A 12,619-nucleotide genomic window follows, 5' to 3' on the forward strand; every position below is an offset into this window, starting at 1 on the left:
CCTTGATGTTGTCCCTTCCTCAAAAAAAGTACTAAACCCTCCTGACCCCATCACCCTCTATTTTTCTTTCATCCATGTGTCTTGTCTCTTAAATGCTCCTAATGTTTCAGCCTCCACCACCTCTCCTGGCAATACATTCCAGGTCCCCACACCTCTCTGTGTCTCCCCTAAACTTCCCTCCCTTCACTTTGTACTCATGTCCTCTAGTGTTTGCTGATCTTGCCCTAGGAAACCAGTGCTGGCTGTCCAACCTATCTTTGCCTCTCATCATCTTCTAGACCTCTATCAAGTCTCCTCTCATCCTTCTATGCTCCAAAGTGAAACATCCTAGCTCTGCAAACCTAGATTCATAAAGCATTTCCCAAGCCAGGCAACATCCTGATAAATCTCCTTTGCACCCTCTCCATAGCTTCCAAATCCTTCCTAAAACAATGTGACCAGAACTGAACACAATACTCCAAGTGTGGTCTTACCAAAGATTTGTAGAGTTGTAACATGACCTCTCTACTCCTGAATTCAATCCCCCTATTAATGAATCCCAGCATCCCATAGGCCTTCTCAACTATCCTATCAACCTGTGCAATGACAATGAAGGATGTATGGATTTGCAACCCAAGGTCCATCTGTTCATCCACACTCTTAAGTAACTGACCTGTACTCAGCCTTCTAGTTAGTCCTTCCAATCACCTCAAACTTATCTGGATTGAACTCCATCTGCAACTTTTCTGCTCAACTCTGTATCCTGTCTATTTCATATTTCAGCTCCATCCACAACTCTTCCCACCTCTGTGCCATCCTCAAACTTACTGACCCATCCTTCTGCCTCTTCATCCAGGTCATTTTGTTGTGTCGGAGCAGACCCTGATTAGTGTAACAAGGGGAGGTTCAAGAGCCTGATAGCTGTTGGCAAGAAACTGTTCTTGAACCTGGAGCTGTTGGTTTTCAGGCTTTAAACTTTAAATTGAGACATGCAGCATGGTAACAGGCCATTTTGGCCCATGAGCCCATACCACCCAATTTACACTATTAACCTACACCGCTGGTTCGTTTGAAATGGGGGGAGGAAATTGGAGTCCCTGTGGAAAACCCACGCAGACACAGGGAGAACATACAAACTCCTTGTAGATAGCACGGAGTTCAAACCCTGGTCCCAATCACTGGCACTGTGAAGGCATTGTGCTAATCACTATGGTGGCCTGCTTCTGCCCGAAGGTAGCAGTGAGAAGAGATCATGACCAGGGTGGTAGAAGTCCTTCTTGAGGTTGCACATCACATAGATGTCTGCAATGGACAGGAGGTCGGACCCATTGGCTTATCCTGGACCGGATGGAGTCCATGCCCTGACAGTGATCTCGTGGTCCAACCTTCACCACACACACACACACACACACACACACACACCAGAGAAGTGAAGGAGATTGGCAGAAGATCAGATAACAAGCAAGAAACTATCCACTAAAATGAAAAGAAACCACAAGGCCATGGTCAGAATTAAAAACTTACCCTTTGGTGATTCACTTTGTCGTCTTTTGACTTCAGGACACTCACTGTTGTTGTTTGGTGAACATCCTCTTCGTTTTCCTAAAATTTCATCTGCAGGAAAAAAAAGAGACAAAAAGACAAACCATTATACTTCCAACCAACCTTAACATTTAATTTAAAATTAACTGGTCACTTTCCAAAGTGAATTCACCAGCAATAAAAAAAAACACACACACTTGAAGCTGTGTCAAGTGTTTATTTAGTCAATTCTCTTCATTTCTGCACCTCATTCTTGCTTTTTGCAGCTTTTTTTCTTCCCTCCTGAAAGAATTAACCCTGGTACCCTTGACAGAAATACGTAACTCCTGGGGTATGAGTGAGGCTGGCATAGACCTTACTTCTCAATTGTCCCAATGAAATGCTAGAGGCAGACTCAACCAAGAATGGTGGCAGAATGTGGCAAGAGGTCAGCCCCAATGAGAATGACCCATGGCCCCTTAATCTCTGCTCTACTTGTGTGCTTTCGATTGCTTTAAAAGGACCTTTTTATCTATTTAATCCGCTGCGCCCCCCCCCCCCCCCCAACCTTCCTTCTGGATCAGAAAGCCTGGTAAGTCCTGATATTTGAGTTCCACCCTCTCCTTTTCCTCAAGGCATCAAGCTCTTCCTCACCGCCGATGTGGCAATGGGTGATCCTTGCATCTGCAGCACACTCTGTCAGCAGAGACGCCAGTTTCTAATATACAATTACAGTGTACACTGAACAGATTTAAAATCAATATGCCCCTAATATCACTACTGAGACTCTGGGCATGACGCTGCATATGAACAGGAAGCCGCAGAGTGTGCACGTATCAAGCAACAAATTTTCTGCTGTCAGGTGCTTATTAAGCAACAAACGGAGGAGACAGACACGCAACAGCATTCATTCCATCTGACTGATGAATTCAGAGTGCTGCGAACCACTTATTAAATCCACACCGGCCTCATTTACCGCCTTTCAAACTTGTGTTACAGACACTGGAGATGCAAGCCACAGCAGCCCTGAGCCCCGGCTCACACCCCTGCAGCTCAAGAGCCAAAAATGTTATCGGCTTTAACTCACTTAGCGCAGCACAGGAAATTGTTTGGCCCATTTGGTCCATGCTATCCCCTCCCCCAAAGCTGTGCACTCCCTGTCTCTCCACTGATTTGCTTGCATTGCTGCAACTTGCTTTGTCCCACCTGCCCGTCAACTCCCCTTTGATTCTAATACCACCCTCTACACCAGGGGAAGGTCATCATCCCGCAGATTTTTGGGATGGGACAGGAAACGGGAGAACCTTTGAGTGGGGGAGTGCAGAGAACACCCACGACTACAGGGAGAAGGTGTACATCCATAAAGACTACATCCGAGGTGAGAGTTAACTTGGAGCTGTATCAGAGCCAACTTTGAACTGAGAGGTGGGGGGGGGGGGGGGGAATGGGGTAATAATTTAGGTGTATGGGATAAAGAAGAATCTGTTAGGGCTTCCTTCTTCCCAATTTAAACCCATTGTAAAATGCATTCATTTAGATACTTAAACCAGGGCAGGACAGTTAAGTCATGATATCTATCTATGCTCACATTATTAGCACCTTGAATGTCAAATTCAAGCCTATTATCATCTGTCTGTACATATATCAGAATCTATGGTCTTGACCAAGTCATGAAATTTAGTGTTTTGTCCCAGCATCATATAGTGCAAATATTCATATTAAAACCATCTTACAACATTACTAAAAATAAAATAATACTAACAGTGGATGAAAAGTAAGGCAGAGTCTTTGGTTCATTGATTATTCAGGAATCTGATGGTGGAGGGGAAGAAGCTGTCCTTGTGCCGTTGAGTGCTCGTCTTTAGGCTCCTGCATCTTTTCCCTGACGGTAGCAGAGTGAAGAGGGCCCAGCCAGGATGGTGGTGGGGGGGAGGATCCTTGAGGATAGAGGCTGCTGTTTTAAGACACCCCTTCATGCAGATGCCCTCAATGAAGTGAAGTCTGGTGCCTGTGATGTCACAGGCCGAGATAACAACCCTGGCCTCTGGAGTTTATTCTTGCCCTGAGAGTTTACGCCTCCATATCAGGCAGTGATATGACCAGCCAGAATGCTCGCCAGGTAGAAGTTTTCAGTGTCGTACTGAATCTCCTCAAACACCTCACAAAGTGTAGCTACCGGTGAGCCTTCTTCATGATGGCATCAACATGGAGGGTCCAGAACAGATCCTCAGAGATGCTGACACCCAGTAACTTAAAATGCTTGACCCTCTCCACTGTTGAGCCCTCGATGAGGACTGGGTCGTGTTCCCCTGACTTCCTTCTGAAGTCCCCAATCATCTCCTTGGTTTTGCTGGCATTGAGCACAAGGTTGTTGTTGTTACACCATTCAACGAGCTGATCTATCTCCCTCCTGAATGCTTCCTCATTGCCTATACACACACACACACATATTATAGATATATGAATAATTTACTTTTTCATTTATGAGAGATCTGAGGTTACAGAATAATGTTCATTAATCTCACAGCCTGTGGGAAGAAGCTATTTCCCGGCCTGGGAGTCCGCTTTCACACAATTCAGTCAAACCAAGAAATTAACCTGACATATTGCATAAACTCCTATACAAAACCAATGGAGGGATAACTTGCATAAAAGCACAAACACAAATGTGGAGCAGGCATTGCTGTTCAAATACGTAAAATGAAAACAAGCAAAAGATCTGTATCCAGATGGACACGCACCCGATGCGTATACATGTTTATACACACAAACACACTAATACGAACTATGTGAAAGATTTAATCTTGAGAAAGAATTCCCTCCATCCAACATCTCATGTCAGATTGAAACAGTTAAAATCCTGTGTAACCATTAGCATCTTTCTAATGGAAAGACTGAAATTATACACCTTACATGGGCTCAGGAATAAATCACTGTGGCTGCAAAAAAAAACCAGACTTTAATATAATTTGAAACACAAGATCAGCAAAGAGACAGGAAAATGGATGTAATATTAAAGGATCTATCTTTACATGGTCAATTTAGTTGTGCTTTTTTTTAACCAGTTGATCATTTTAAAATTACTAAAAAATTCAGCCTTTTCCAGGATTGGAGCATCTTTTATATCCTCTCTAATGATGGTAATGAGGTAGGGTTTGTAGCAGCCAATCTTGAACAGAACGAGCTCCCACGCACAGAGAAGTGATGACGGTTGTACCTGTGTTCTCAGTGTGGCTGACTGTGGGCTGAAAAATGCCTAGGACAATTACTGAGCTAATAATTACATGGCTCTTGAACCTCCCCCACACTACCCCAACTATAAACTACTCCAGAACCTCCAACAGATCTGTCTGCACTATTGAAATATCACTTTTATTTTGCACTAACTGCAAGCGCGAATATTTATCTATCCTTTTATATTTATTAACTCTTTTTCCGTCTCTTGGCGCATTGTGATAACTCAATGTACACTACTGTAGTTGGTGTATCGCACGTACCAGCGTGGCTGCACCAATAAGAATTTTGGTGCATATGTGCTCTTCAATTTATGATACATTGATCAATTTAGGAAGATTGGATTGCTGGCACTCGAGTCCAACAGTGAACGCTTGTGTTTCATTTTTCTAGTTTTAACAATCCTGAAGAAAGGTTCAGCTCTGAAATGTTGGATGCTTCCCACTAGCAGCGAGACTGCTGAACGACCAAAGGAACTGCTCACACTAACATTCTAAGACTCTCGTATTCATGAAACTATATTTATTTATTTATTGATGAAATACTTGTCCTGCATATGTATTGTTTGTCTGTTTGTCGTTGAGTTATGTCTGGTTGTGTGTCTGCATCTTTTGCACCAAGGACCAGAGTGACCAGCTTCGTCAGGTTGTACTTGTGCAATAAGAGGACAATAAACTTGATTTAATGCCTGACTTACTCAGTTTCTCCTGCACTTTTGTGTGCTCCAGTGACGTAGTTAAAGGTTGTGGGGGGGGGGAGGTGGGGACTGCAAGCTCTTCAAAAGTAGCACCCTTTTGAACTGCTCACTGCTCTGTCTCCTGTGATGTGCTGGTGGGCTACTCCCCCTTCCCTACCCTACCACCATCATTGCCCCCACCCCGGTCCAACGCCACCGAAAAATCAGTGTGGCCCATCATTCAATCACTGACTCACCATCTGATATGTGTCGTGGAGCTTGCTCCCCCTAACATTAGAACCTGGCTACGCCCCTGATATGCTCACCATCCTTCTGGATTAGTAAGGGTGTCAAAAGTTATGGGGAAAAAGAAGGAGAATGAGGTTGAGAGAAAAAACACATCAGACATCATTTGAATGGTAGAGCAGACAAGAAGATGGGCTGAATGGCCTAATTCTGTTCCTGCATCTTATGGTTATCTTGGCAAAGGATTCTGACCCAAAACGTCAACCATTCTTTTTTTTCTCCCCATAACGCTGCTCGACCCCCGAGTTCTTCCAGCAGATTATGTGTTGCTCTAGACTCCAGTGTCTACAGGGCCTTCGTCTCTGCAAAGGACTTGTTAACCATCAATGAAGGGACAATGTGGCCAACACTTGCAGGAGTTGTTTAGAATGTCCGATCGTGGAAGAGGAGGGGACAGTTTATTGCGCTAGTCTATATGGATAGACAATCGTTCACTAAGCACAAGACGTGAATTGAATGGTGCTTCCAAAATATTATTTCCATTTGAATCTTCAGAATGGAATTTTAGATCCGGAGCCCTTGCTGCATGAAATACATAATTTGAGAACAGAACTATGACAGCAGGCAAGTCATTTAAGAACATCCACAGCAAAAATTTAAAAGCACCATCTACAGTTTGAGCCTTTGGTAAATTAAGGTTTTAATATTTGGGCCCATTGGTTGTTGAGGGCTTAACAAGCAGGCTCTTTGTCACTCAGCTCAGGGGAGGCCATTTTAACCAGGGCTGCTGAAGGAACATTAGAGGCGATATTATCAGGGGCACAGCAGGGAACTGGGCTGATGGTCCTATTACGATGATACAGTGCAGCATTTATATCACGCAATAGCTCAGCACATTGTAAGTCACTTGAGTATTGGCACATGAGTGCGATACAACTTTTCCATGGATTCTGCCACAAACCAGTTTAGCTGAATAATAACAACCTTCAAGTTAATGGCTGGAAATCTATTGGTTTTGGAATTTGTTACAGTAAACCTGTAATATAGGGTTTCTCTGCACTCAAAGTTACTTCTATTATGTCAGTAGCACTGAAACTTGGATGCAGAGTCTAATGCCTTGGCCACTATCATTCACAGCAAGTGGCTGAGGGGTGTTTGTGTTCCCAACAATTCAACCCTATGGATATCCACTGCTGTCACCCCATTTCCTTTTCTTTGACTGTGATATCAGAGGTAGGGGCAGGAGTAGCCCATCGAGCCTGCTCCGCCACTCAATAAGATCACAGCTCCACCTACCTGCCTGTTCCACATAATCCTTAACTCCCCTGTGCTTTAAAAAATCAATGAGGCAGCCTCTGCAGCATTCTTGGGAAGAGAATTCCACAGATTCACTACTCTCTGGGAGCAGTTTGTCCTCATCTCTGTCTTAAATCTACTCCCCTGAAACCTGACCTTGTGTCCTCTAGTTCTCGGCTCTCCTGCCTTTGGAAACAGCTTCACTCCCTCAATCTTATCTGTGCATTTCATAATTTTTATGTCTCTTCACACCACCCACCCCCATCCTAAACTCCAGTGACTTCAGTCCCAGGCTCCTCCATCTCTCCTTATAAAACAACTCCATTTCCAGAATCAACCTGGTGCACCCCCTCTGCACCACCTCCAAAGCCAATACATCCTTCCTCAAGTAAGGAGACCAGAACTGCACGCAGTATTCCAGATGTGGCATCACCAGTTCCCTGTACATTTGCAGCATAACCTCCCTCCATCAATGAAGCCCAACGTCCTATTTGTCTTCTTGATAACAAGATGCACCTGCAATCTAACATTTTGTAATTCATGCACAAACAGCCCCAAGTTTTTGTACACCATAACAGAATGCAATGTTTCACCATTTAAATTATAGTCTGAACTACTATTTAATTTTTTTTTAAATTTCTGATTTTAAATTCAGACATATAGCTCAGTAACAGGCCCTTTCTGCCCACGAGCCCGTTCTATCCAATTCTTCTTTCTTTCTTCTTTGGCTTGGCTTCGCGGACGAAGATTTATGGAGGGGGTAAAAGTCCACGTCAATTTACCAACAACCCCGGTACATTTTTGAATGGTGGGAGGAAACCCGGAGCCCCCAGGAGAAATGCACACAGACAGCGGAGGATTTGAACCCTGGTCCCAGTCGCTGGCAATGTAATGGCATTTCGCTAAACACAACATTAACTGTGCTGGCCTTTTTTTTCCCACCATTTTACTCTTTTTCTTCCCAAGGTAGATAGCCTCACATAACACCTCATCTTCTATCTAGGCACCCTCCAACTGGATAGCATTAACATCAACTTCCCTGGTTTCCATTAAACTCCCCCCCCCAACCCCCCCATCTTCATCCCCCATCTCTTTTCCTCCAATTCTCTCTTCCATTTTCCTGCTCTCTCCTTTCACAGTCAAAATCAATTCTCACCTTTCATCATATCCAATTACCACCTTGTGTCTGTTGGTCTGGACACCTCCCCCTCCCATTCTTCCCCTTTTCTCTCCCCAGTCTTCATTTAGACACCTGCCTGCTTTTTTAAATTTGTGCCCAACTGCACAGTAAAAAAAATTCCCAATGTTTGCTGATCTGTTCAGTAGGAAAAAAGCAAAAAGGGCAGCATGTTTGGTGTAGCAGTTAGCGCAACACCTTTACAGCGATCGGGACAGGGGTTCAAATCCTGCGCTATCTGTAAGGAATTTGAACGTTCTCCCCGAGTCTGCATGGGTTTTCTCCGGGGGCCCTGGTTTCCTCCTAATGTCTGAAATGTACGGGAGTATACGTTAATTGGGTATAAAATGGGCAGCATGGACTTGTGGACCAAAAGGGATGCTGTATCATTAAATTTAAATTTAAAAAAAAAACACACAAAAACGGTGCTGTAGCACATATCACTAGCAGTGATTTCTGGAAATGGACCCAATTCTCTCCTTCATAATTACCCTGGGGTACTAATTAAATCATAATGAATGAGAACACATGCATTAATTAGTAATTAATAAATGCCAGCCTGAGCTGAGACAGACAACAGAATAAAAAAGTGATGTATAATCTGCCAGTTACCAAATTCCTAGAAGTTGCTTCCTCTATATCAATGAAGCTGACAACTTTACTCTTAGAGGTGGGAGTGATTGTGGAGTCTAGTCCACTTGTGCAAGGTCTGAAGGCAAGGATCAGGAGGCCACAAGGTCTTTGAGTCTGCTCCACCGTTCAATAAGAGCAGGTCATGTGTCATTCCACTTCCACACTCAATGTCCAAAAATCTAGCAACCTTTGCCTTGCGTGGCATTCTGGGCTGAAGAATTCTTACAGGTGTTTCCAATCGAATAGCATTAACATTGACTTCTCTGGTTTCTATTCGCCCCTTCCTCATCTGTCCCCAGATTCCTTTCCTCTATCTCTCTCTTCCATTTTCACTCCGTCTCCTTTCGCAGAACCAAAAACTATCTCCCTCCCCCAATTAATTCTCAACCTCTCTCCTCTCCAATTAACACCTTTTGTCTGTTGGTTTGGACTCCTCCTCCTCCCTTCTCCCCAGCCTTTTAATACAGGCCCCTGTCTCCTTTTTGCTCATACCTTGAGAAAGGACTCAGGCCTGAAACATTGCTGATATATCTTTACCTCCTACTGATGCTACAAGACCGGGTCTTGTTGTGGTCTGTTCTACATCAGAAGGACTGGATACAGACTGGGAGATCACTATGACTCTGTCTGCTGGAATAGCATGGGTCACCCAGTGGCCACCCATTTCAATTCCCCTCCCCATTCCCTTGCTGACATGTCTGTCCATGGCCTCATGCACTGCCAGACTGAGACCATCCGCAAATTGGAAGAACAAGACCTCATATTCCTCCAGCCGGATGGCATCGACATCAACCTCTACGTTTTCCATTAGCCCCCCACCCCCATCAATCCCTATTTTCCTCTAGCTCTCTCTCTCTCTTTGCTTTTCTCTAGCTCTGCATTCACAAAGCCACACCCTCCCCCAGTCAATTCCCACCTTTCCTCTCCCGTCCTCCTACCCATATCCAATTACTTCTGTTTATCTGTTGGTCTGTGCCCCTCCCCACTGCTCTTTCTTCCTTTCTCCCAGCCTTTTAATTTAGACACCTGCCTGCTTTTTACACGTTCCTTGAAGGGATCAGGCCTGTATGTCGGTTATATATCTTTATCTCCAATGAAAGCTGCAAGACTTGCTGAGTTCCTCCAGCGTTTCTGGGTTTCTACTTGACTGCTAAGTTCTTCCAGCCTTCTAAGCTTTTCTTTCAGATTCTGATATCTACAGTTTTATTTGTTCTCTTTCCTGTAAATGGGTGCTTCAGCACAGACTGTTGGCTGAAGGTCCTGTTTCCAACTTGTATCTTTCTGTCTTCTTCTTCTTTGGCTTGGCTTCGCGGACGAAGATTTATGGAGGGGGTAAAAGTCCACGTCAGCTGCAGGCTCGTTTGTGGCTGACAAGTCCGATGCGGGACAGGCAGGCACGGTTGCAGCGGCTGCAGGGGAAAATTGGTTGGTTGGGGTTGGGTGTTGGGTTTTTCCTCCTTTGCCTTTTGTCAGTGAGGTGGGCTCTGCGGTCTTCTTCAAAGGAGGTTGCTGCCCGCCAAACTGTGAGGCGCCAAGATGCACGGTTTGAGGCGATATCAGCCCACTGGCGGTGGTCAATGTGGCAGGCACCAAGAGATTTCTTTAGGCAGTCCTTGTACCTTTTCTTTGGTGCACCTCTGTCACGGTGGCCAGTGGAGAGCTCGCCATATAACACGATCTTGGGAAGGCGATGGTCCTCCATTCTGGAGACGTGACCCATCCAGCTCAGCTGGATCTTCAGCAGCGTGGACTTGATGCTGTCGACCTCTGCCATCTCGAGTACTTCGACGTTAGGGATGAAAGCGCTCCAATGGATGTTGAGGATGGAGCGGAGACAACGCTGGTGGAAGCGTTCTAGGAGCCGTAGGTGATGCCGGTAGAGGACCCATGATTCGGAGCCGAACAGGAGTGTGGGTATGACAACGGCTCTGTATACTACTCAAAAGAGTCTGGAAAAACAACCAACTGAAAAACCTCACAAAGATCTTTCTGTAATCCTGCATGAACTTTTCACAGCAAGAATATGTGTCCCATAGTATGACACTTCAAACCAAACTCCCACCAGCTTCAAAGAATCCCTGGGCAGATTCCAAGGCATGGCTGTGAAATCAGTGGTGAGGCTTTTTAAAAAATACATAATTTTCTTTGAGGAATTTCCTTGTGTCAGTTTATTAAAACAGATAAGATTGGTAGAGTTGAGGGCAAGTTTAGGGAAGGATTCATCATGTTGGCTTGCCCACAAAGGGGAGTGGGATACCAGGAAGATGGCCAGGTCTGGAGGAACGGGGAAGCAAGGGGGAATAGAGTGAGGGGAGGGGCAGGGAATGGAAGGGTTGAGGTTCTCCCTGAAAACTTTCAAAATATTATTACTTCTTACTTCATTTCAGTCAGCCGAGCGTTCATTTCTAAACTACAAGAGTGTTTTAAAATGAAAATGAAGGAGAATAGGACTTTCCATGAAAGTGGTGACACAAGGTTGGAGAAGAAGGTGTATGGAGTAATGGGAGCAGGATCGTCCATTGTAAAACGTTCAAAGCACATTTAGACAGGAACATGGTTTGGAATAATTTGAGCAGTGGTTCTCAACACTTCCCCCCCCCCCCCCCACCCCACTCATATGCCACCTTAAGTAATCTCTTACTAACCACAGAGCACTTTTGGCTTAGGATGCCATACGTGTCTTGTAGTTAATAAGGGATTACTTAAGGTGGCATGTGAGTGGGAAAAAAAGGTTGAGAACCATTGGATTAGAGGGATACGAACTAACTACAGGCATGGGGGTCAGCATGGAGACTGTGGACTGAAGGGCCTGTTTTTCCATGCTGCCAAATTCTACAACTTTATGACAAATGGCCCCTCCAGCCATTCATTCTGATCTGCCTCAAGCCTCGACTCAAACTTCTGCACCAGTTCCCCACAATTACTCGAATTTTCCATAAGTTTATCTACTCCCTCTTTAAACACCCTGAAGTTTGAATGTAATTTCAGAAGAATTGTTCCATCAAGGTTAGGTGACTGCAGAGTTAACCACTGCACAATGAGGATTGAAAAGAAGCTGCCACTAGTGGAACCGTCGGGGTCAATCAGCAGCCATGAAGCGGGAATTGGAGTCAAAGAAACTGTCCAGTGACCTTTCATCATTGTAGCTTTTTGATACCTTTACCTGCTGCATGTCCTGCTGAGCAGTTTCATTTAAGGGAGCATAAATGTTTTATCAGCTTCTATCTGACGGCTTTTCAAAGTGCCATAGATAAATATTTGCTGATATTCCCAAAAATGTACAAGTAATAATTTATTAGTTTGCAAGCTTCCTTCAAGTACTTCTGCAACCATCTCCCACACTCTGATAACAGGCTTATACTTTAAGGAATGGTTTAATCTTGCACACTAACGTACAACCCTCAACAGCTTTTAAAGTCTGTGGGAACTCAGTACAGACCCCAGGCCCAAATCTCCATTCCAACCAAGGTGGCATTCCAGGCAAATCCCATTTGCCTCCCTTTATTTCCTGAAGTCTAGGAGGCGGAGGGGGATCTTACAGAGATTTCCCTAATCAAGAGGGACGTGGATAAAAGAGAATGAACTCCGTCTCTTTCTCAGGAAAGGCAATTTCAGCCAGTCCCGAGGGGCAGCTTTTTTCATTCAGTGGGTGGTCTGTGTCTGGATTGATCGCCCAGAGGAAACTGGAAGCGAAGACAATTCTGGCATTCACAAGTCATATGGAGAGGAAAAGTTGAGAAGGATATGGACCAATAGGACTGGTCAGGTTGCCAATGTGGTTGGCCTGGAGGAGTTGGGAAGAACTGTGCTGAATGATTCCATGAATGCCAGTGGACTTTAAAAATCCAACTCAGGTT

At 44.7% G+C, this 12,619-nt stretch overlaps 1 protein-coding gene across 12 annotated transcripts in view; it reads right to left on the reverse strand.

The window, feature by feature from the left end:
• Window positions 1–12,619, reverse strand: part of samd11 (sterile alpha motif domain containing 11) — a 264,528-nt gene that overhangs the window by 83,844 nt on the left and 168,065 nt on the right. For all 12 annotated transcript variants that reach the window (XM_069918370.1, XM_069918369.1, XM_069918376.1 and 9 more), the window contains one exon: window positions 1,504–1,593. In XM_069918370.1, the coding sequence (XP_069774471.1) occupies window positions 1,504–1,593 (90 nt within the window). The remainder of the gene's footprint in view (window positions 1–1,503; window positions 1,594–12,619) is intronic.

The sequence above is a fragment of the Narcine bancroftii genome, chromosome 2, assembly GCF_036971445.1.
Source record: "Narcine bancroftii isolate sNarBan1 chromosome 2, sNarBan1.hap1, whole genome shotgun sequence".
NCBI lineage: Eukaryota > Metazoa > Chordata > Chondrichthyes > Torpediniformes > Narcinidae > Narcine > Narcine bancroftii.